This window comes from Lasioglossum baleicum, chromosome 10 (assembly GCF_051020765.1).
Source record: "Lasioglossum baleicum chromosome 10, iyLasBale1, whole genome shotgun sequence".
Lineage (NCBI taxonomy): Eukaryota > Metazoa > Arthropoda > Insecta > Hymenoptera > Halictidae > Lasioglossum > Lasioglossum baleicum.
The window spans coordinates 2,071,756-2,097,072 of record NC_134938.1 but is presented as its reverse complement, the minus strand read 5'-3'; the positions used below and the strand labels follow the sequence as shown (position 1 = coordinate 2,097,072).

Here is a 25,317-nt window from a genome sequence, read left to right as displayed (position 1 = left end):
TGTGATCAGGCTGTTCGACGGGGACCGCGGTTTCCTTCGGAATGGTGGGCTTAACGAGAACAGGCCCAACAGAAGCGGGCAGCGGGTTGTTAAAGGTGGAATTACGACCGCGACGGCAGTAAACCCCGTTGCCGGTACTTAACTTCCCTGTCAGCATGGTCGATTATCGTCCGCAGCGTGCTGCGATCGACCGGTTGCGCATCGTTATTTCATCTTGCTGCTTCTCTTCGATATTTATCGATCTTTCAACTTGCTGATATTTATTTGCACCGCGCGCCACCGCAACGTTTTAAGACGTTTATCGCTCGACCTCGCAGACTGAAAGGGAAATTCCCGAACTTTCTGCTACGAGCACGCCTTAGAAACAGTCGCACAAAAAATCCTCCGCAAGATACACTGCCGGACGAAATGATAACACATTTGATGTATTTGTATATTTCATATAACACAACAGGATACACGTACATATTACTCACCCTGTATATTAGATATGTCCTTCAAAGTATCCACATAGAATTGCAAATTTGTCTCTTGTACACGAAAGACATTGGAGGAAGAAGTGGGCCGACTTTGATCGGTCAAACTGATAGCAGGCATGTAATATTTTCCGTTATTATGTACTCCGGCAGTAATCTATCGGCAGTGACTAGAAGCAAACGAGCAGATCTTTCATTTATCTACAATATTCGTGCTAGTGAAGTTAAAATGGGTTGAGGATAACAATTAGACGAATGTGAAACCAACCGAATTTTGTTATTACGGTCACAAAATCAAACTACAGTGAAAGCGCGTTTACTGTCAGCGGTCGCCTGTGCGATCACTGTCAAGTACCTACCCATTCCACTGCCGGAAAATCAAGCGTGAAAATATCTACGGGAAATGATGTGTCGCACGTTAAAAAAAAATTTTTCCGCGCGTGGTATTGGTAAAACCACAATTTTCTTGAAATTGTGCAAGTTTAACGAATTCTTTCAAGGTGAAAAAAACGTTCGCACCACAATCTCCATAATTATCCCATATTCTGCAAAGTTCCAGCTTTCATTTTAAAAAAATTTCATTTGTTTGGCCCACTGTGCGGCGCCGCACTATGGCCGCCTTTGTGTATCCTGTTCCATTGAAAATAAATTTTATACTAGACTAAGATCAACTCATAATAGTAGTTTAACCACTGCGAATTGTAGTGTGGATAATTATTTTCCTTTCTAAACAGGATCGCAACAGCTAAATTCGAGATTGTATAAGCTCGACCTTCGGCGCGAGGCTAATCAAAAATCATCATTAACGCTTAATTCGAATCACGATCAAGCCTCGATATAAAATCGTAATTAACGAAGATACTACGCTTTTGTTCCGATATATATATATTGAATTGGATTTTTAATTAATTCGCGAACAGTGCCAGATATATCGCGATGATTACACACGCCGAAGCACTGTTTTATAAGTTTTGCTCGTTAACATTTATCTATCGTTCGATCATGGTTAATTAATCAGCGAATCCCATCGAACGCTTTTAATTTTCCCGTTTGCAACACCTGCCGCGATTCACTTCGCAGCCGATGTGGGTGTTAGATAGTCGAAAATCAAAGTTTCGAATTCTAATTAGCGGATTATTAGAAAATGTTTATTGCGCCATCCTCGGACGCGGTTCAACGCTGCGGGATTTAACTCTGTCTTAACCCATTGCCGTATTTCGACGAGCCAGACCAAAGTCTAACAAATACGAACGTTACGCGTTTCATTTTCGATGAAATAAAATTTGATGCGTTTGTAATCAATATTTAAGCATTAAAATAAATGTAGCCGTACGAAAAATATAAATTTTCTCTTCCCTTTTACGACATTTTTTCGGGATAAAGACGTTCTAATTACTGTAACTGTAAAAGAAAAGGTACGGCGAGGGGTTAATTAATTCAAAACGTACAACTTCTTCAATTGATTTTATTTAATTTCTCTGTTGAATATTTCTCAATCTTGACCCGGGGTAAACTTTACTTTACCGGACTCAAAATGTATGCCTTTCTCCTATAAATTTTGATGTATTTGGTATGTGATCCAGTAGATTTGTAACCGGACCGGCTGTAGATCGAAGTTTCGATCCTGTAGGATCACTGGTTCAGGAGTTACGCTTGCTTAAAGTTCACCAATCTGCAGTGTTTTTGACAGGCAAGGGCGCCGCCATATTGGCTTCCCTTGCCGCCTCCCCCAACCTAATCACCAACCAACTACCACCTAACGGCTCTGCTCGATAAGCGGCGCCCTTACCAGTCGAAACACTGAAAAATGCACAACTTTAAGCAAACATAACTCCTGAACCATTGATCTTACAGAATCGAAACCTCGACCTGCAACCGCCCCGGGAACAAATCTACTGGATTACATACCGAATACATTATAATTTATAGGAGAAAGCCACAAATTTTTAGTCCGGTAAAGTAAAGAGCAGCCTTGACCTCAATTTCCCGGCGAATTCGAAACCAAAGCAAGGTTACCTACGCATCGGTAAATATTTATCGTTAAATGAAAATATGTGACAGGCGCACTCCTTGCAGCGAAGTACCTTAATGAGTAGGTATACTTACTTGCATGACAGTGCACACAGTCTTACGGATGCACGGATCGCGAAGTGCACTCAACGGACTGCAACCTCGTCGGTCGAGTATGTCGCAACGTGGGCATAATTCGTGTAACAACGTTGTTTCGTTTGACAGGGGAACAGGTATCACGTTCAATTTCATCGGAAACTAGTTCCATGAACCTAGTAGCCATCGACGCCATCTTGTAATTATGGTGATGGACGTTCTCCCATTGGAATCGAAAATTTAATGTACGGCATAATTTAATATATAGTTGTTAACTTTGCCCTACGATTTATTTTACGGTTTCAGTGATTAGAACTTTCTTTATATTTTGTTTCTGACTTCATAAAAAAGAAAAAGGAATTATATCTATTGCATGCCTACATGTTCTCCAATGACTACACATTAACAAAACCAAAATAGAATTTCATCTCTCGGTTTAAAGGAAATTAATAACATATTATACATATACAGTGAATGTAAAAAGTTTTTAAAAAACGCCTTTTTTATTCTTGCATGCAACCTTGTAGATTCTAATTTTTGGAAAATCGTTTTAAACTATTGTCGATTAACTTCATCAATCGATTGAATCAATCGTCCATTTTTCAATGATCACCTTTTTTAATCGTACACAGGAATCAATCAATCACGGTTAAAATTTTAATTGATTAATGCCCAACTCTGGTACAAAGTAACTGGACCGATTTCGGTTGTTATTGAAGATTGTGGAGGGAAGGTTTCCATGCAGTTCTTTTTACAAAAAGAAGCATCGATGCAGTCGTGAACATTGGCTCTTAGAGGCCTTACAAGAACTTGTGTCGCTGTTACATGAAAATTGGAAATCTTGCGTAATCACGTATTACATTAAAAGGATTGAATTTACGATCTATAGCGATCAAACTCCCCTGTGTTTACTTCCCTCAACAAGTGCTAACGAGGTATGCCAAATTCAATTAATGTAACTCATCCACACCGTTTGCAATCCTGACTATGCTGACTAAATAAGAGAATCATGAAATCAAGAAATATACACCAAGATTATTTTATTGGGCACGAAGAATCTTCCAATCGGCAAAACGATGCCATTTGACATGTACATCGATTCGATCTAAAGTTTAAGTGCTAATCCAATCTAAGTTGATTAAATCAGTCGACTGTTGAATGTCTGCTGCCCACAAATTGATTAATTTAAGCAATTACGTAATCCTCGTTAACAAATCGTTCTTTTCATCAATATACAATAACGTTTATTCGCATTTTCCTCCGCGCCGCTCAATTATATCGAGCGTTTGACAATCACTCTTTATTAATTCGGATAATACGAACCCGTATCGAATGCGTTTAAATTCCAGCAATTTTATCCCGTAAATCACTTCATTCGCTTATAACCTCCACGTAATAATAAGTAAATATAAAATTGCTAATGAAAATTCATAGAACAAAATTCGTGTAAAATAACAGTGCCTTCGCGAAGAAAGGAAAAATGACGGATAATATTGCCCGAGAGGGGAAAAAACTGGAGTGTGCCTGATTTTGTCCATCTGGCGAGGCCATTGAATTTCGTCGCGTAAAAATCTGTTTCGCCACGGATTCTTCGGATCCACGGTTCTGCCGTAGTCGTTATCTCCATTTTCTCGCGGAACGGCATCACGCGGAATTAATCTCTCTCTCTCTCTCCTTCTCTTTTTCTCTGTTTCTTTACGTCCCCGGCTATTGTTCCGGGAAAAACGCAATTTCTGTGCTACGCGCACTTGACTCGGCTCGTTCGTGTTTCACGTGGCTCGCATAAATGACGTAAGGCGATTTAGAAAGAAGACTAAAGAGTGAACGAGTTTATTCTACACCCCACCCCTTCCTTCCCCTCCACCAACGGTCCCGACCGAGGACGCTTATGGAGATTACGTTGTAATATTCGCTAACGTCATTCCGCGCTGGATGCTCATCGCAGAAATTGGTAATTCAATCAACCCGACGCTCATTAGTCGAAAATACCAGTACCAATATTTTCAAAACTTCGTTTACTTGTAAATTAATTATTCCGAGATGTCGGAAAAGATTAGACCTCAACGCTAATTAGTCGGGAATAAATGGACCGTTTATTTTGAAAGTGGTGTAAGTCCATTTTCTCTTGTTTCGAGAAAATTAAAGGTTAACATAATATGTTGATTAAAAAATTTAGGCAAATTATATGAAGTCTGGCAATGTTTCTACTGTTTTATCAATATGTAATTTGGTTATATAAATTTGTTTTAGGCGTATTTTACTAAACTGATGCATACTTACGGGCTGCAGATGCACTTACATCACTTTCAAAATTAGACATCGCTTAATTTTGTTCATTTGTTGCATATATTTTCCTTTATTTTGTGTTCTGCAGAATCTAAACTCTCAGTAACAATATCCTCATCTGATGAAGATTCTACCTCTATTATGCTTTTTATCTTTTTACTATTCGTTAATTTGTTGTTCATAGCGGAATTATCTTGATCCTCTGAATCTAAGATTATTCTTCTGTTTGAATTCATGGGCTTTATTTCTGTGTGAATTTATTTAAAATTAAATAAAATAAATATGTTCAATTGTCATAAAATAATATTGATTTACCATTTGTTCTTACCTATATCACTATCTGATGTTAATATGTAGTTATCCATTTTAGGAAAAAATAGGATAAGTAACATAAACTAGTAACTCTTCACACGTAATATGACACGTAATATAAAACAAATGTAGAATAACAGGCTACTAATCTGATCGGCAACCATCTGCTAAGCCACCTACCTCTGTCAATTGGACTTACACCACTTTCATAATCGATAATTATGCAATTTCATTTACCGACCAATTTTAAATTGTACAAAACATGGGAACTTTTTAAGAAATTAAACACGGACTAGTTATACATAAAAAATTTACGTTAAATTAAGCATGAATTACGTGATATCTCATTTTTTTTCAAAAATGGACTTACACCACTTTCAAAATAAACGGTCCAAATCACGAAATTACCAATTCCAACCAGTATCTTCGAAATTTTATGCCATTCATCGCATTTCTTTCAACGATCTGTTGATGTTCGGCTGAAAAATATCACGAAACTTCTCTGGATGTTCATTCATTGCTCGCTAATTGAATTTGTGCGAACATGCCAAATACAAAATGTTTTAATACATTTCTAGTTTCTATACACTTTCGATTGGGGTTAAACCAATCCGTCCGGGACGCCGGAAAGCCCGAGCTCCGTAAGAAAATTATTTTTAAATGCATCCTCGAATACTCGAGTTGTAAAACGAGAAGCATAAAAGCGGATCCGTCAGACGCCATGGAAAAACGCGTGGTCGGCTTTATTTATTCCGCCGGCGGTCGCGTGTCGAACGCAGACGTTCGTTACACGGCGTGTCTTAAAACGGAATACTCCGGGTTTTCTTTTGACGGTGATATCGTTTTCCCCCGGACACAATGGAAACACGCTGCCAGCAGGGTTGGTCTCTCCCGAACGAAGCTTCGCAATGCAACAACGATACCATGAACGCTTTTCGTTTACGTCAACGCGGCCGACAATTGTTAGAGTTTGTGGTTCAGGATATTCAGCCGGGATCAGAATCAGTCTTACTTTTAATAAATACAGACTTGTTAAATAATATTTCACAGCTTTATTGTATACACGTTAGTCGTTCAAGATGGAAAAGAAGAAGTGAGTGAACAGTAAGAAAAGTAATAGAGTGTTCGAAAGAATGGAAAGAGGGCGCGGAGACTGTTTAGTGGACGTGGTGGATTTGAAATATTGGGTCTATAACCTAAAAACCGGAATTTGACAGTAGATGTCAAAACTTGTGTATGCGCTGTAGCAAATCATTGACATACACGTCACATTCTGAAGCTCTATGCATAACCTGCAAAATCAGTCAACAGTGTTTGATTTGCTTGTGCGCATCATATTTTTTTCAATACAAATTGCCAGAAAGATCGGGAAATGTTGTAACTTCCGATGGACAATACCCTGAATAACAGAATTCTACAAGATTTTCTTTAGTAAACGCTCAAATTTCCTAAAAAAATTCCGGTTTTAAAGATATAGACCCAATATAGAATTTATTTCTAGTAACAATAGAACACCGGCGCCGACTTTTCTAAAACTAGTCAACCTCTCTCTGTTCCACAGAGACTGTTAACTCTTCCCGGTTACGCAACTCGCCGGCAAATGCGCGTCAAAAATTCTGTGACGTTGACCGATCAACGCGTGCGTCTCCCCCCACTCTTTCCCTGCAACCTTGACAGCTGACGCGTTTTCCACGTACTCGCAGCTAATTAATTACCACGATTTCCAGTCGATTGCGAATTCGGTGGCTGCTGGTTCACTGATCGATGCTTAAGGCGCCTGCACACCGAAGCAACGTCGAGCAACTTTTTGTAAATCGTTCAATTTCTGAATAATTTAACCATTCGCACTCGGTTGTTCCCTCTGACGCACCACTAAAAATTGCTGTACCATTATTCAAAATATTGTTTACATCATTAAATATATCGATATCTAATCAATAGACTGCGGACCTTTATGCAAAATAAAAAATGTTCACATTGATTGCGGGACACAGGAGCCAAATTAAAATTGTATTCTTCTTTTAATCATCCTATTAAATTGAAAATAATACATTGATGTCCTTAAATATTTTTAACATGTCCACTGCTTTAAATTGTACGTGGCCATTTATGTCATAAATGCATAAAATCCGCAGTCTACTCTAATCTAATCAATTACTAAACATTTAGTTATTGTACGAGGTATCATATCAATTTCACATCCATCAAATTTCAAAAATAGAAAATGGGAATGGAAGAATTCTAGATCGGAAGAAATGTTTAATTTTCCGGTTAAAATAGCTCCGAGTGCAAAGGGTTCAATGAAGAAGGATGTGCCTCGGTGTGGACACGGCTTTATGTTCTGCGAAATGGAGGATTCGTTTGTGGATAATAAAATCAAATTTTGCCTTCTTATGAACGAGAGCAAACATCCTTGATTTAACAAAATAACTTGGCGGCGGTCTTTCGAAATTGATTCCACCGATTGTGGGAACAGTCGCATGAAAATGTCATCAGTATTTGCGGACGTGACTGTTGCCTTATCACTTGACAATCTGTAAATGTCAGAAATATGCAGTAAGCAACGCGGTCAAGTGATAAAGATGACATTTGATCTTCCTTCTCTATTTGACTATTATATAATTACCAGTGCGGGGATACTCTCGACATTTCTCAAATTTAGGTGACGCGTGCCAGTGAGATAAATCCATTGAACATTAAACGACGAACAGAAAGAGATCGAGCGTGATAAGAATTGCCGTGAACTTGAATCTTTCATTTTTACAAATCTATTAACGCGAAACTTACCGAGACTTAAAAGTGACTGTTAAAAGTAACTAGTGCTGAAATGGGATAGTGGAAGGGGAAAATGAGGATAGGGAATGGCATTCGTTTGGATTCCATCTGGCTGCACTAGTCGTGACTAATCCAGGAGTCGCAAAGAGGGGATAACTGCATTCCCCTCAATTTCCCCTCTCTGCCAACACTGCTCCCAAAAATTTCACTGTTCCCCCATATTTCATCGTTCGACTCCCGCGAAAAACGATCATCAGCATAGCACGAATATACCCTAAATCATCCAGCATCATGTCACCGTTTGATCACCCCGGACACATCGTCCTCTCCTGGAAGAACTACCCACGAAGTGGTACCTCCACGCCGCCAGAGCATATTTTCGTCTCGTCGTTCGGAATTACAACGAGCGACAGCGGCGTAAAAATAAAACCGTAGCACCGCGTTGATGTGGGCCGAGAGAGGACTGCGTCGTCTATCCGAGAGATCGATAATACCCGTCGACCCTTTCTCTCTCTCTCTCTCTCTCTCTCTCTCTCTCTCTCTCTCTCGGTGTCTGTCTCCCATAACTGGTCCAGCGGTACACGTGGGCGTCAGGAAATACGCACCCTTCACCAACGACCAACGACCACCCCTGCGTGGGCGTAAGGTCGGTGAAACGATTGCGGTCAACCAGCCATTTTCAACGTGCCAACTCGGTACTATCGCTGGGTTCGGTCATTGAAAAGCCTGGCGAAAGGAGATACCGCGATGATAGATTTTTTCGTACCACTTTGTCGAGGTATAATTGTTCACAATTTGCTATCCTTTCTTAACACATTACCGACGGTGATTATTGCATAATTTTGAAAAATCTATGGTACATGGCTAAACACTTTTTAATGGAACCTTCAATCGTAACAGTAATGTTCATTGTGAACTAACAATTCACCCTTAATAACGTATTCTAATTGTTTCATTCAAGATTGCAATGTGAATGAAAATTTCTATGCTTTCTTTTGGCACAGCACAATTATTGAAAATCCTATTAATAGGCTTCCGGTAGGTAAAATGTTAACATGTGTTGAATAGGTTGAAAATAATATCAAGTACCCCCCAAGAAAAAATGTTTACCTTCCAAAATTAAAATCGCAGAATAGCCCTTGACAGATATGTCGACTAAAAAAGAAAGGTCATCACGCAAAACCAGAGGCTGGGTTCAACTCGGGACACCCCCCCCCCCAAGATTGCATCCTGGGTGCGCCACTGAATATAACTAACACTAGGTTTACAAGCTCTACATAGAAATAACTATTTCACATTATTTTGTAAACACAACAAGAATGTGTCTGTCCAAACGTTTGGCCATTCTCCAATAATACATATCGCACAAGTCAGAAAATGACAATTTTGAGGTTATGTCATTATACGAAACTTACGTGCTGCCATCTGCGCTACCGAAGCATTAAGGTTATGTCATTATATTTCAATAGAAGTTTCATATGTAGTATTCTTTAAGTTGATTTTTCTCAAATGCTGCATGTTCGAGTTGTGTCACTTTTCTGGCGGGGGTGCGATATACATATGTATACGGTGCCGTAACGAGGGTGTGGCGAAAGAGGCGCCCGCCACGGGCGCAACTGGGTTTCGGGCGCAAAGCAAAGAATACCGCTGTTTTATGTTTTTATTATATTATTCTAACATATACCTACAGTGACTCCCATTAATATTCGGACGCTCTAAAAAACGCGATAATCTTTTTAATATTGGACTATACGATTCGAACTTTTTTCGGAAGCTAGAGCACTTAGTTCACTACAGGATGTGAAAAGAAATTTTTTCGGAAATTGCAATTGGTCGGAATTGTAGAGAAAATACTAAAGGATCCATTTTACAACTTTTTTATGCGGGCCTATATTGAAAATTTAAAAAATACGTTTTGTAGATCTGTTTCAACTAAACATATCCTGAAAATTTCGTCAAAATCGGTCGACGTTGCAATGAGCTACAAGCGTTTAAAGATGGTAAAAATTGCAGATTTTCACGATTTTCGGCCTATAACAGCAGTAAATCTAAGAATTCTTACATCTTTCAATGAATGTCATTTTTCCCCGCATCAACCGATTTCGATGAAACTTTCACAATGCATATAACCCACACAGATCTACAAAAAGTATTTTTCAAAATTTCAATATAGGCCCGCATAAAAAAGTTGCAAAATACAACATTTAGTATTTCCTCTACAATTCCGGTCAAATGCAATTATTGAGAAAATTTCTTTTCACATCCTGTGGTAAACTAGTTGCTCTAGCTTTCCAAAAAAGTTCAAATCGCATAGTCCAATATTTGAAAAATTACGGTGTTTTTAAGAGTGTCCGAATATTAGTGGGAGTCACTGTATGTTTTGTATTTCTTTTATTTTGTCGTCATTGAATATGAATAAAAATTTGTTCGTATTTAGGTTATAGATTATTTATTCATGCAAAAATACCTTGACAAATACGTTATTGTATATAGAGGCAACTCATTTTGATGAGGTTAATAGTATTTAATATATTGCATTTTTAGTAAAATTTAAGTTGTTACATTAAAATTTTTTATTTTTTTGTCATTATTGGGTTATGGGGAGGCGCAAGTTGGACACTTGCCGCAGGCGCTTCATACCCTCGTTACGGCACTGTATGTATAGCCAAAGAAAAATAAATTTGGTAAATAATTCCTCATTGAAGCATCTTTACCGTCCTGCAAATCTAGTGTTAAGTTCTGCTAATGTTTCAACTGTTTCGATTTACACTCGCTCGTTTTCGTTATAAATCCGTGGAATCCGGTGTCTGCTTAATTATCAGTTTCCTCGCGGTTTGCTCAATCACTTTTTCGTCATTCATAACAATTTTTTCGTGAGCTCTTAATGAATTGTTTTCGACGGTTTATCTCGTGATAAACAGTTCAAACATTGTAGATTGCGACTCAAGCGGAATGGAACCGAAGCGAAAAAGTCGAGAGAAGATTCTTAATCAATATATTTATCATTATCGTTCGTACCGAAATAAACACCATGTTTTTTGCACATTTGCCACTCAAAACGAGAATACTCCCCTAACCGCACTGCTTTGTTGTTTAAAAAAATGTCTGATCGGCGAAGGGTGGGTTCGAAGAGAGTTGAGCACCCATCAACAAGTATGATATTGGAAAATGACGTTGTCAGTCGCGGTAAGAGACTCGTGAAATTTCAGGACTCTCGTCCTCCCACGCTCAGATCGTGCACCCCTGTTTCTTGTCTTTTTAATTTACGAGTTCACTATGTTCTCTCCACGCAACACTATGTATAACCTTACCCTGTTCCATTCAGTGACGCCCACGCGTTCTCCTCGCTCTGACGTCATCGTAAAAGCACTGGAGGAGCGTGACGAGATCTGGGCCACCGCCTCTCTCCTCTCTCCGTGGCCGGTTAATCAAACTTTGATATTTCTGGTTGCAGTGAAAGGGTTACGTCACGAGTTACCTCGTATGTACAATATTACCTCCATATGTCGAAGCATTTTGCAGTGTAAAAAGCTTATCGTTTAAAAATATCGAAATTTTCCATCAACTACTTCTTCAAACTCGAATCAAGCGAAAAAAAATGGAAAAATTCTAGACCGGACCTCCAATCCTTGGCAATTGTAAAATCTATTTCATTGTACTCGATAAGATAATGCTATCGTTTGCCTATTGTCATTTATTTTGTAGGATTGGACGTGTACGAGAAAAACAATCCTATCTCCGGATTATGTCATACATTTCCTAGGATTGTTTTCTAGCTAGGCATGCACTTCATTTATCATAACATATTCCGAGAACGTCGAAGACAAGCAACTCCTGCTGCTATTTTTACATTTCATTTTCTGCTCGTGAATAAACGTATGTACATATGTATACAGCATATTTACTTGCAAATTTCGTTGAAAGGTTATTTATTGTACAATTTGTATTCATTGTACAATTCGGTTACTCGAAAATCATTTTATCGGGCGTCACGAGTTCCGATAGTGTTTATGTTTGCAGTACACGTCACGTATAATATTCAGCAATTTCCCCGTCTTTTATTAACGCGATACCGAAATCGTCGAGCGACACGATTGTACTTTATTTGTTTATAACGGCGGCAGAGAATTATTATTTTCCCAAAGATATACATTCCACGGATTATCCACCGGACAACACAAATGGAATCATGTTACAAACACAATGTATTGTTCTCTGTAACTCAAACAGGTACTACGAGTAGCATAGCGAGAATTTCGGGAATGCCGGGGCATAGCGAACGCTACGAGCGACTGCTCTGGGCCATTAATTTGTCATATGTACCGTGTAACATCGTTCTCGGATTTACAAGCCGATAAATTCGTCTCGGAATCACTCTGTTACCGCTACGCATGCACAGTTTCCGGTTTCTATTAGCGAGTTTGCGTTGCTCTTCCAGATATGGATGGAATCAAGTTCACGTATTTACGAATCCGAGTGAATTTCAATAATCGAGTTATATGTACCGTAATCATTTCCTACGAGTTGCTTTTCAACTCCCGAATGGGTACAGAGTTTCGAAAACGTACTGATAAACACGGCAATGCCTCCGGTTTGGTTCTACTTTCTTCTTTATGTTCAATAATTTTTTATAGAATTGTCGTCATCATGTTCGCGACGTTCTCCTGGTTAAAACGAGCCCGAACACGACACAATTTGGTTCAACTTTATCTTTTATGTTCAATTGTTTTTAGAATTGTTGTTGGCGTCATGTTCGTGATTTTCTTCTGGTTAAAACGAGCCCAAACACGACACAATTTGATTCGACTGTATTTTGTATTTTCAACAGTTTTTTATACAATTGTTGTCATCGTGTTCGTGACGTTTTTCTGGTTAAAACGAGCCGGAACACGACACAATTTGGTTCAACTTTATCTTTTATGTTCAATTGTTTTTAGAATTGTTGTTGGCGTCATGTTCGTGATTTTCTTCTGGTTAAAACGAGCCTAAACACGACACAATTTGGTTCAACTTTATCTTTTAGGTTCAATTGTTTTTAAAATTGTTATTGGCGTCATGTTCGTGATTTTCTGCTGTTAAAACGAGTCCAAGCACAACACAATTTTCTTCACATTTACTTTTATTCAATCCAAAATACCTCCAGATCTGCTATCTTCTATGATACCGGAATTGGAAAACCACAGGCTGGCAAAAGTGTAGATTATATTGGCAACTAAATTCGCGACCTTTTGTTTCGTAATTCTTCCATTGTATCATTACCAGTATTACCACCTAATTCAGTGACCATTCCTTTCGAACTGTATATCATAGGAAAGCTCTGAATGTTGCGTTTAATTTGATATAAAATACTCGTGCTTCAAAAAAATATATAAATGACTTCGTTTGAGTAAATGTCGAGGTCGCGAACTCAGTTGCCAACCGAATACTATAAAAATTGATACCTCGAAAACGAACAGTAATAGAAACCTAGCCGATTAGCTGTGAAGTTCAAGTGTCCGAAAAATTTGATCAGCGACCTCGCGAGTCGCTCGAGGCCATCGCTACTCCTAGAGCAGCGTCGACTTCGCTATTGCTGGTGCTGATGGTGCTTTTACCGCTACCACCTCCGCCGCCAGCGTCGCTACCACCACCACCGTGCTCGCTACCGCCGCAGCGCCGCTAGTTCGCATGATTCGCCTTTCACTCGGCTGGCCTTAGTTCGCTGGTGCCTCTCATCAGCTGCGGATCTCTCGATCGTCGCGCGAGATCCCTGGCATAATACATCTACGCAGATCCACGGTTCAGAATCGCGTCCAACCCTAAAGTGAACAATCTCCCCTGAACAGACCCTGAAGAGAATCTCTCAGTGGATCGGTGTGTCGATCAACACAAAATCAAAAAAACACTCTAGTGTTGAACATCATCGTTTGTAATCGTTCCCCGACACCGCCTGCAAAGAGGATCGATAGAGAAAGACAAAGCGAGTCCACTCGACGAGCTCGTCGAGCACTTCTTCATGGTAAGCCTCAGGGCCAAGGATATCCTTCGCGGTTCCGATCGATTTTAGCGTAGTGGTATCGCGTGGGAGCCACAGGTGGTGTTCCGGTTCGCTCCTCTTCGGGGTTGTCCTCTTCATCGTCCTCTTCATCGCGAGGAAACAAACGGTATGCATGCGTGTGGCTGCGAGTGAAAGTTCTTCTTCGTTCTTGCTGGTCAGCGTTCTCAGGTGGTCGCAGGTGCATCGACGTTTCCTTCGTGTTCGGTTCGATCGACGCAGGATGTTGATCAACGTCGATCCTAGCCGTTGATAGCAGTCGTTCGCCGCTGTGCAGAAACTTCGCGAAGTGCGGTGCGTTCCGCGTGTGACGCAACCAGCTGTAATCGAGCGCGCGGCTGTTGCTGGCGAAGTTACAGGTGTTATCGGGCCGAAGTGCGCGTGATAACGGATCCAAACCTCTGGAAAATCAATGGGAATCGGTCGACGCACACGTACACGCGTATACATGTATGTACAGCTGGTGTGTTGGTGCGCTCGGTCACAGGCGAACGGAATTTCGAGCCGCCTCGTGCAACGACCGACGCGACGGTTCGATTGATTGTAACTTAGCAGACGCCATTCATAGTCAATCGGGATTTCGTATAATTTTTCGTGAAACGTTCCGTATCGAATCGTTTGCCATTTTGAAGCTTCGGGCAACGACGGACACTTAAACGTCACAATGTTCGGTGTCTCTTTCCTCCGGAACTGTAAGTCGCGGCTTCGCGAAATTCTTTCTCCGTTTGATTCCGCTCGTTCCGGCGCATACTTCAGCGAAGGGGTTCTCGGAAATGTTTAAAATTGTATTTCTGCCAGACTATTAAAGTTTTTCCAATCATTTGCGATTTTCAAGAAATTTTTAGATTATATTTTTGACAGATTCTGTGGGTTTGCCCCGAGGGAAATTGTTCGAAACCGCCATTGTCGTATTTATAGGATACGAGAATAGTCAGTTTGCTATTCATTTATTTTGATATCTATTTTACACAGACGTGGGCAGTGACTGTCACATTGTTGGCAATTACAGTGCAACAGCTGGTGCAATTTTCGCGACGGTCTGTCCCGCAAACTCTGCCCCACACGTTTCCCCTAAAGCGATAATAGCTGTTCGCTATATTCAGATTGAAATAATTGAATTGCGCGATGTCGCAGAAAGTTCCGGAACAAAAGGGAGGAGTTTCGAATTGCAAAGTGGCACAAAAACTGTTTGAATATTAATGGGAGTTACTCTACGTTCGGTGAGGTCAAGGAAGGAATAGTACACGATCTAAGAAAAATTACGGGCCCGAGGGTTTTCCTTAAATCGTAAGTGGAGCATAATATTACGGCATCCACTTTGAAAATCCCGGTATACGACGGTCTCTCCTTGTAAGTCGCCGCTATCGATAACTGTAATGACGTTTGTCAGCTCGTAATCGACCGGGCCACGCTATCGACTTATGCAGCGGCGATAATTGAGCATTATCGCGTCCGTCTCAACACACGCGCAGCTGTATATATGTATGCGTGTTCGAATTATACAGTTCAGAACCGGATTTGGAACGGTCCGAAAATAACCGGAAGGAATTCTCGCATCACTGGTTCACGTGCACCCTGTAATCAGACTGTTCGTAAGTCGATAAACAATTGGAAAATCTTCCGTGAAAGTAATTGAATTCTCTCACACTTCGTTTTCCATTCGAACGGGTGAAGTTCTGTTTTCAATGCGGATGTCGGGTTAATCGCGACAACTTCTCTCGCGAAGGTTAAAGCAACTTCATTTCCTTGAAAGTTCGAACGATTCCATGGGAATCCATGGAATAGCAAGCGAGAACTTGGAATAGGTCTAGAGACGTGAATGTGCACACTACCCGGACGTAACCTCGTGGCATTTCGAAATGTGCACGCGTACATTTCACACACACACACACACACTCGCACGTACTACAAGCTTTAAGAGCACTATACTCTGCACCACTCATTCAACAGTTTTTCTCGCGCTACTATTTTCACTTGGAAATATCGTACATTGCGAAACACAGAAACGTAATAAAATGTTAGGCTTTATTAAAATTCATTAGAAATTGTTAAGATAAAAGAGAGAATTGAATGCATAACAAATGCTTTGAATGTATCGCTGTGCAACGTACGGCGATACTGTTTCAGCTGGGTGTACATATATGTAGATAGAAAGCGGAGGACTTAGGTGAAGGTTTATCTGCGCAATAGCGTAAACATCTTGAGTGTCAATAGTCTAAACAGTTTCTAAGAAGAAGCGAGGGTATAGTGTTACGTCGCGGTTCTCGAGTTTCATTGCCACTTAAATTAACAATTGCGAACAAATATACACTACTGGACGTCTTACAAATTTTTATCATCGGAACGAAACTGACAGAGTGAAAACTTGGAGGCGAAGCTCCGGTGACCTTGACCTTTACACTGTCGAGGACACTCTCCTCGGTAACCTTGTTGTCCCTCAAGTACTCGCTAGTTACTAAAAACAGGATAATTTTAATTTCTGATCTGACGATTTTTTAAGTTTTTAGTGAGCCACCCCTAGATAAGTAAGGGTCATAACCTGTGGTTTCCATCGCTTATTATTCCCTAAATAGTTGCTAGTTCTTAGAAAAGGATTAAATTTATAACCTGATAATTTTTCAATTCTCGAGTGAGCCACCCCTAAATAAGCAAAGGTCGTGACCTGTAGCTTCCATCGCTTATTGTTCCCTAAATAGTTGCTAGTTCTTAGAAATGGATTAAATTTATAATCTGACAATTATTTAATTTTTTAGTGAGCCACCCCTAAATAAGCAAAGGTCGTGACCTGTGGTTTCCATCGCTTATTATTCCCGAAATAGTTGCTAATTCTTAGAAAAGGATTAAATTTATAACCTGATAATTTTTCAATTCTCGAATGAGCCACCCCTAAATAAGCAAAGGTTGTGACCTCTAGTTCCCATCGCTAGTTATCCCCTAAACACTTCTCATCCTAGAAAAGGCCAATTTTTAAATATTCCAACAAGCCACCCCTAAATAAATAAAGCTCATCGACTGTCTCGCGTTACTCGGCCGCTTGACGTTCCCTCCACACCGAGTGCAACGCACCTAGCACCCGATCCTTCCCGCTCGGGGTGTAATGGCACGGTTAATAACATCTCCTGTTTCGCTTGGTTCACAGTGTGGCTCCCTGGAGATCGGCGAGGAACGCCAGCGTCGGGTCGCAATGATGGAGTCCCTCTGCCAGGTGAACGGCACGAAGACGAATGGCGGCAACGAGTCCAACAGCATCAACAGTTCCAGCAACAACTCCGACTGTGCGGATCCTCAGCAGAGGTTGGCAGTGCTCAGTTTCGAGCAGGTTCGTCGTTTGAACGACGTGATGAACGAAGTAGTCTGTATCCATGGGAGAGGTAATTTCCCAACGTTGGAGGTCCGTTTGAGGGACTTGGTGACGGTGGTTCGAAGTAAATTGGAGACGGATCCTAGCAACGGTGGCGCTGGGATGAGGGTGCGGGATATCCGGTTGAACGGCGGAGCAGCGACGCATGTTCTAGCAACGGAATCGCAACCCTACAACGACCTGGACCTGATCTTCGCGGTGGAGTTGTCCAGCGGCAGGAACTACGACAAGGTGAAGACAGCAGTGTTGGGTTCGTTGTTCGACTTGCTGCCGGAAGGTGTCAGTCGCAAACGTATCACCACGTGCAGCCTGAAGGAGGCTTACGTGAGCAAGATGGTGAAGGTGAACAACGACGGCGACCGGTGGTCCCTGATCTCCCTCGGCAACTCCCGGGGTCACAGGAACGTCGAGCTGAAATTCGTCGACTCGATGAGGCGGCAGTTCGAGTTCTCCGTCGACTCGTTCCAGATCGTCCTCGATTCTCTTCTGCTGTTCTACGAGTGCAGCAAGCTCCCCATCGGCGAGAACTTCTACCCAACGGTGGTCGGCGAGTCTGTCTACGGGGACTTCCAGGAAGCATTGTACCACCTGCACAAGAAGCTGATCTCGACCAGGCACCCGGAGGAGATCCGCGGTGGCGGTTTGCTCAAGTACTGCAACCTGCTGGTGAAGATGTACAAGCCCTACCAGCCGGACTACATCAAGACCCTGGAGCGTTACATGTGCTCGAGATTCTTCATCGATTTCCCAGATATCAGCCAGCAACGCGCCAAGCTGGAGAACTATCTGTGGAACCATTTCGTCGGCCCCGAGGAGGAGGCTCTGAAATACCAGTACCTGATGTTGCTGTACAACGTCGTGGAGGAGTCGACGGTCTGCCTGATGGGCCACGAGAGACGGCAGACGTTGTCGTTGATCGAAAGCCTCGCCTATCAGGTGCTGTGCCAAGAGCAACAGCAACGGCTCACGAATCATCAACAACCTCCGCCGGGCCCGCAAGCTACCTACGTTTACGCGAACGGTTTCTACTACGCTCCAGTGATACCAACCGCGTGCTACACGTGCACCTGCAACTCGTGGATGGCGTGCTCGTCGTGATGCGACACTCGAGCCAACAACGCCGCCATCACCGCCACCGCCACCACCGCAGTCACCCTCGACGCTGTCACGGAGGAGGAGGAGCAGGACAACGAGGATACTAATCGCCACAGATTTAGCCAAGCTGATCGATCCGGTCCCAGTTGTTCTCTCCAGGATCTCGAGGATAACAGGATCTTCCACGATGACCAGCTCCTCAGTTGACGCACGGATCGAGCAACCCGGATCTAGGACTGCTGATCCAGGGACATCGGGGATCGAAGAACGTTCGACGCGATCGTCGGTGACTGACCAGTTTTTCGACAAAGACTGAGAGTCGCGGGGAACGATTATAGCATTTGTTTTCCGATGTGCTTTTCTCTAGCTTGTTGGCTATGCTCCCCCGCCCCCCCGCGATGGACACTTAGCTTGTCAGACGGGGGGAGGAGGGGACACACCGGGGGTAGGATCCTTTGTATTTCTCCGCGATGGTACTCCTCTTGCCGCGCTGCTATTTACTAAATATGGTCGATGCAGATCAATCCGAGAGACTACAAGACTCCGTGCAGAGAACCAGACACACGAAGTATAGCGTTGTGTGTTGTGCCTAATTCGAATGGGAGAGACAGCAATCTTAAACACATACGTACACGTACACGCATACAGATATAACATAGACACATACGCAAGGTTAACGATTTAAAATGGGGGGTTCAGGTGAGATTTTCACGAGGATGATGATCAGCTGGTGATCTTGAACAAAAGTTGACGCTCGTGAACGAGGATTCGGTGGTTTCATGAGACTGTGCTCTCTTTCGTTCGTGTGCTATGTTTGATTATGTGCGACGAGCGATATCGGAAGAGGATCGCGCGAGCAGTATCGAGGGAGACCGCAGGAGCGACTCAAAACGAGCTTGGGCCACGCGACTCGCGAATCACGACTGAAACGAATTTCTTCTCTCTCTCTCTCTCTCTCTCTCTTTCTCTCACTCACTCTATGTACGTCTACGATCGGTCTGGGAAGTCGATAGAACACAAAGTGGGAGACTTTGAGGAAAGAGGAACGGTTTCAGCTGTTCTTGTGATATTAGGGTCGCGGGAAAGTCATCTCGTTTCTCGTGTAGGGATTTTTATGCTTTCACAGCTTGTATAAATTTTCGAAACATGCCGGAGTATCGAATTCAACAGAATTTCGCACAGTTATTAGTAGACTGCGGATTCTATGCATTTATGACAGAAATGGGTAAGCACTGCTTAAAACAGTGAACATATTAAAAAGATTTAAAGACATCAGCGTTTTGGTTTCAGCTTAATCAGATAGTTAAAAGAAGAAAGACATTTTCATTCCACTCCGGTGTCTTGCAATCAATTCAAACAATTTTTATTTTGCATACAGATCCGCAGTCTAGTTATCAGTTATTCTCGAGCTACTAACGCTGTTGTCGATGAGAAAGTAGGATTTTATTTTTGGCACCACTTTCTTCGAACATTCTAAATTTGCTCTAAATGGTAAAAAGTTGCCTCTCATTGTACCTCGAGAAAACGAAATGACTTTCCGAATGACCCGATAATTCTATACGATTTTATTGAAATTTGGTTACCCGGTTGATACAGTTTTATTGTTCCAATTATTTAACACCGAACGTCTTAATGTCAAATGGTTTCACGGTCATTGGAAAGCCTGGCAACCCTTCGAGGACGCACGTCGACAGTTCGATCGAAAATAATAATTCATCGCGAGCTCTATAGATGATTTTACTCAACAATATTCCTAATCTTCGTCCGCGAAGGGTCGGGCTTCCGGTAGGTAGAACGTTAAACAATTTCTTAAGAAATACTCCGATAAAAAACAGTACAGACAAAGAACGAGCTGGACCATCTTCAAGTACACAAGCGAATCGATTCCTCCAGCGCAGCGTTTCGAAAAACCTCGAAAATTCCCCCACTTTGAACTACGCGCGAAGACTTTTCCGACCGACCGTACAACTGTACGTATACACCCGTCGTACACATGTACACGTGTGATACATTTACACGTCGATCCGCACGCGTCACGAGGCGTCACAGAGTGTTCCGGTCGCCCCTCTCTCTTTTTCAAAAAGTCGTAAAAACAGAGGAAAAAAGCCGTAAAATAAAAAAGCGTGACGAGGTACGGACACGATAGAAGAAAAAAAACGAAAATGAAATCGAGAGGACACGTATTTCTTCGAATTCCTGCGAAAATGGGATAGGGGAGGGGAGGGGGGGTAAAGTAGTGGTAACGATTACACGAAACAAACAGAAAACAAAAAACGATTAACGGGCGTGGCGCGTTTGCAAACAAAAATATTATAATTCTCTATATATATATATATAAATATAAATATATATATTTAAGTATATGCATAAAAATATAAATATAAATATATATATTTAAATATATATATATACATATATAAATACATGTATAAATCTATGTATAAATATTAATGTGTGGCTGTGAACACATTTCATCTAGATACTATGTAACGTGATAAAGAAAATTTCGGAGGAAAATCGAGAATGAGCGATCGGCGCGACGACGATCGGGTGCGATCCGGCGTGTCTCTTCGATCGCTACCGTATCATTGACGTTAAAAAAAAAGAAAAGAAAAGGGGAAACAAGAAAAAAGAAAAAACGCGTGCAAGGTACAACTTCGAAAAAATCGAGAAAAGAGTAGTAGCGTTCGATTTTCGCGAGGAAGAAGAGAAACCTTGAGAGCCCGCGAACTTCGAAGGAATCTTTCGGAGCGAGACACACACATAATCGTCGCGGACACGTGCGCGCGCGCTATTAGCCACGCGATCGAGCGATCCTTGCGGCGACCCTAACTCCTCGCGTCTCGGCGGCAACTGCGCTTGCATAACTTTCTTTATTAGATACCGTAATTATTTAATACCGCGAGCGAGAGCGTCGGTGTGCCGCTCGAAACTATGGTTGTGTGTGTGTTCGTGCACGTTGGATTCGGATGCGCGAGAATGCGAGTGCTACACGGGGATCATGTGTGTCTGCGCGTCTATACGTGCTCTATACACGCACAGAAACAAACACGCTGCGATCTCTGCGGTTTTCTTCGACGAGTGTGCGTGCGAAACGAAGTGAGAGTGAGAGTGAGAGAGAGAGAGAGCATGTTCGTATGTTGTGTGTGTAGATGTGCACGGAATATACACTACGTCGATGTGTGCGTGTATGTGTGTGTTGAGTATCGACTGGTGACCCCGTTAGTTAGCTCAGAGCTCAGTCACTTTGCTCGCTCGCTCGCTCATCGGTTAGTCTAGCAGGCCTCGTTCGACCAGCTCGCTCAATCGCTCACTCTTCCTTTCAGTTTGCAGGCGAAAGTAAAGGCCTAATAAAAACGCCTGCAAACTGGTTTTTCTGGTATATCGCGTGTTAATGCTAAGGAGAGCCAGGCCGACTGCTGTTGTGTGCACCTCTATCCGGCTCTGCTCTACGACGATCTACTACCACCGAGTCTAGACTTAAACCACTACTTCAGTCCTCGTCGTTAGAGTCGTCTTTTTCGACCGTTCGTTCGTTCGTTGCCAGCCAAACTCTGCTCACCCGCGTACAAAACCGAACACACTCGCATCCGTAGGTCCTACGATCTTTCAAACACGGAAGGTCTCGATGGACAAGACTCCCTATCAGCGCTGACGTTGGTCCTCATCCTAAGCCTCGAGCTCCGATCACCTGGACTCTAAACGGAAAACACTCTATCCTAGGTCTCAGACAGGTTTTAAACTCCTTATACACTCGATCGCGTTCCTTGATCGCCATCTACCACCTTCCCAGCGACAAAAGGTCTCTAGGTCCTCACAGAACATACTCGTACAGACTCCCTATTAGCGCTGCTCCGCATCCTAACCCTCTGGAACCACTTTGCTTACCTGCACTCTTAACCAGAAGACTCTATCACCCCTTCCCAGGATTCATTGTCTCATACAGATCAATCGTCGCCAGGGAGATGCTTCTATTAATTCGAAACTTAGTCTCCCTATAATCATGTTGATATTGCTAGGAATCCTAATCGCCAGACTCTACACCTTGGGTTAGCTGGAGCTTCCAGAGTCCAAATGATCTTCTAGGCTCTGGATGTCCTCGTTGATCGAACGTCATACGAGTGTCGGTCTAACGGTGACTCGAGTCGTTCTCCGACTTCAGTTAAGCTCGCGAGGGGCGCCGATACTTTCAAGTTTCGAGCGAATCATGTTTCTCCGGCAGCCCCGATACTTTGTTGGAACTTTGTCATACTTATTTTCTTCGATGCGACATTGGAAGACCCGAGGATCGTCGATTTTCTTTGTTCACCAAGCCCAGTGTCTTCAACTTTCGTAGCCTAAATGAAGCATCGGAGATTAGGTGAATCCGAAATCGGAAGACAATCGAGTCCGTCTCCTCGCATCGATCACGATCTATCTGTTTCGATCTCGATTACACTGATCGTTTAAAGTTCGGGTGACATGATTGCGATTGCACACATATATATACATATACATATATATATACATATTTCTGTTGTATAAACGAACCACGCGTTCCAAGCATTTTCGTCAATTTTACTAGAACACATAAACTGTAATGCACGTGTGCGTTTTTAAACATTTCTTTTATGGAACGTCGATCATTTATGTTGGAGCCACGGTTTCTCATTCCAAAATATTTTTATATTCAAGTAAATGGATGAACTCGAGCGTTTTAGACGGCGTACCGTGTGCCGCGGAAATAGATAACAATCGATTATCGTCGAGGGACCGATTCTCTTTATCGTTTCAATTTTTATTTTCACATCATGCCTGCTTTGTGTATTATTTAGAACATTTTTAGATCAACGCGAACAGTCACGTGTTCGACAGTTGAATATTTTATAGAATAATTTATTGGCCGATCGGTGATGCTGGAAATGTGCGATCGATTGATTCACTCTGCGATCAATCACGAGGAAGGGATCCGTGAAACGATCGAGGGATCAGTGGTCTGCTGCTTATCGTGACGAATTTCTCGCGACAGTCGATTTCGTTCATTCGTTTTAGAACTCTGCTCAAAAAGAACTGCGGGTACAACATGTTTGTAAACGAAATCAACGAAGAAACTTACGAAAAAACAACCAAAAAAATTCTCTAGCTTTAATCACGATTTCCTATTTGTGCGTGTCCCGCGAGTTTCGTGGCTGTTCTTCGAAGGCAGCGCTCGGATTTACTTACTCGCGACGGCCGCGCTTCTTGCTCCCCGCGGCGGTCCTGGTTCGGAGCTTCTCGGGCGCGTTAGTTAGTTCTCCTAGGAGAACTAGGGCCGCCACGAGGAGCGAGACGCGCGGCCGTGCCGAGGGGGCGTAGCCTTCGAAACTCGGCCGTCGCGAGTAAGCAAATCCGAGCGCTGTTCCAAGAGAACGTCGTCGAATAATTTTTGTATAATTAAAATGAAATAAAAGAAGAAAAAAAAGAAGCAATTGTTGTAAGGAAAAACGTTCCGGGAAGGCGTCAGTGTACGTATCTACAATGTCGAGCGAGCATGCATCGCATGATTGATCAAGGGTCGATAGTCATCATCATTCGATCGATGATCCAACTGGGGATCGATCATTTGTACCAAAGACGCACAGTTGTTCGATGTTCACGCTTTCCTCTTGTAAATAATCACTAGTTTCCCCCAGCTCTCTGATCTTCACAATTATTACAATTCGTTAACCAGCTCTGTCTCAACTCGAATTATTTCTCGCCCATTATCCTGAATTATAAAGTAATTTCAGTTATCGATCGTAAATGTTGAATATCAAATTTATAAATGCTTTCGGCGCTACCGTTTCGATCAATTACTAATATAGCAATTTCGCAAAATTAAGTAATTGATCGAAACGGTAGCGCCGAAAGCATTTATAAATTTGATATCCTGAATTATACTTGGGAACAGTATTCCGATTAAAGTCATCATTTTTGGTCATCGGCGAAAGCTTCACTCGATTTCATCCTTTATTTTTAACAATAATTAGCTGTAACACGTATGTACAAATTAAATAAAAACTGTACGAACGGCGATTCAAGAAATTCACGGTCTAAATGAGCGATCGCACGTGCACGTCGTCGATAATAAATAATAATTTGTGTTGTTGCGTTAGACTATCTATTATAGAAATATTTTAATATAGTCGAATGATCTTTGTTCTCGCTTGTATTCGAGATAACCTGTTTATCATTTTATGTCTTTATTTTATATTATACTATACTATTACCGTTGATAGTCTTTTTAACGACTGTATTGAAAGAAAGCTCGATCGTTTTAAATAATAATCATTTCCGAACGGAATTAGACTATACTTCGCTAGAACGAAATCACTGTCGCGCCCGAACACGAGAGAGAGAGAGAGAATCATTGATAAATTCGGAATCATTCAAAATGGCCAAATCTGGTGTCTTTGTCCTGATTCGAAGCTTGTTCTCACCGATGTTGGAATTAGGATAATTCTTCTGGATCCCAGTGCACAGTTCCGAGGGGTGGAGTGTGATCGATCGGCTGCCATGACTTCACTGATCCCTGCCCCGGAAGTTGAACGGCGGGGATCATTCGATTAGGGTCCGAACGGTCGAAACTGTCGCGAAGCATGATTGAAAGAGAGTTAGAGGACGAGTTCCTGCGACGGAGAAGGATAGGAAAACCGGGCTGCGTCCTGTCGCCTGTAAATAAATTAGTTGTTAATGACGTCGCGTCGTTCGTTCATTATAATTAGGAACTTTTATCGCGACGCGAGAATAGAAAAGAAACGAAAAAGCGAAGAAGATGGTGAACGATGGTGATGATGGTTAGAATGATGATGATGATGATTAGAATGATGATGATGATAAGAATGATGACTTGATGTGATGATGACTTGATGATG

At 42.0% G+C, this 25,317-nt stretch overlaps 1 protein-coding gene across 6 annotated transcripts in view; it reads left to right on the top strand.

The window, feature by feature from the left end:
* Positions 1-20,620, top strand: part of LOC143213134 (terminal nucleotidyltransferase 5C) — a 116,139-nt gene extending 95,519 nt beyond the window's left edge. For 2 of the 6 annotated variants that reach the window (XM_076432722.1, XM_076432725.1), the window contains exon 2: positions 17,129-20,620. In XM_076432722.1, coding sequence (XP_076288837.1) covers positions 17,129-18,448 — 1,320 coding nt within the window. In that variant the 3' untranslated portion in view covers positions 18,449-20,620. The other 4 variants (XM_076432723.1, XM_076432727.1, XM_076432726.1 and 1 more) reach the window with 4 other exon arrangements.
* The last annotated feature ends 4,697 nt before the right edge of the window (positions 20,621-25,317 follow it).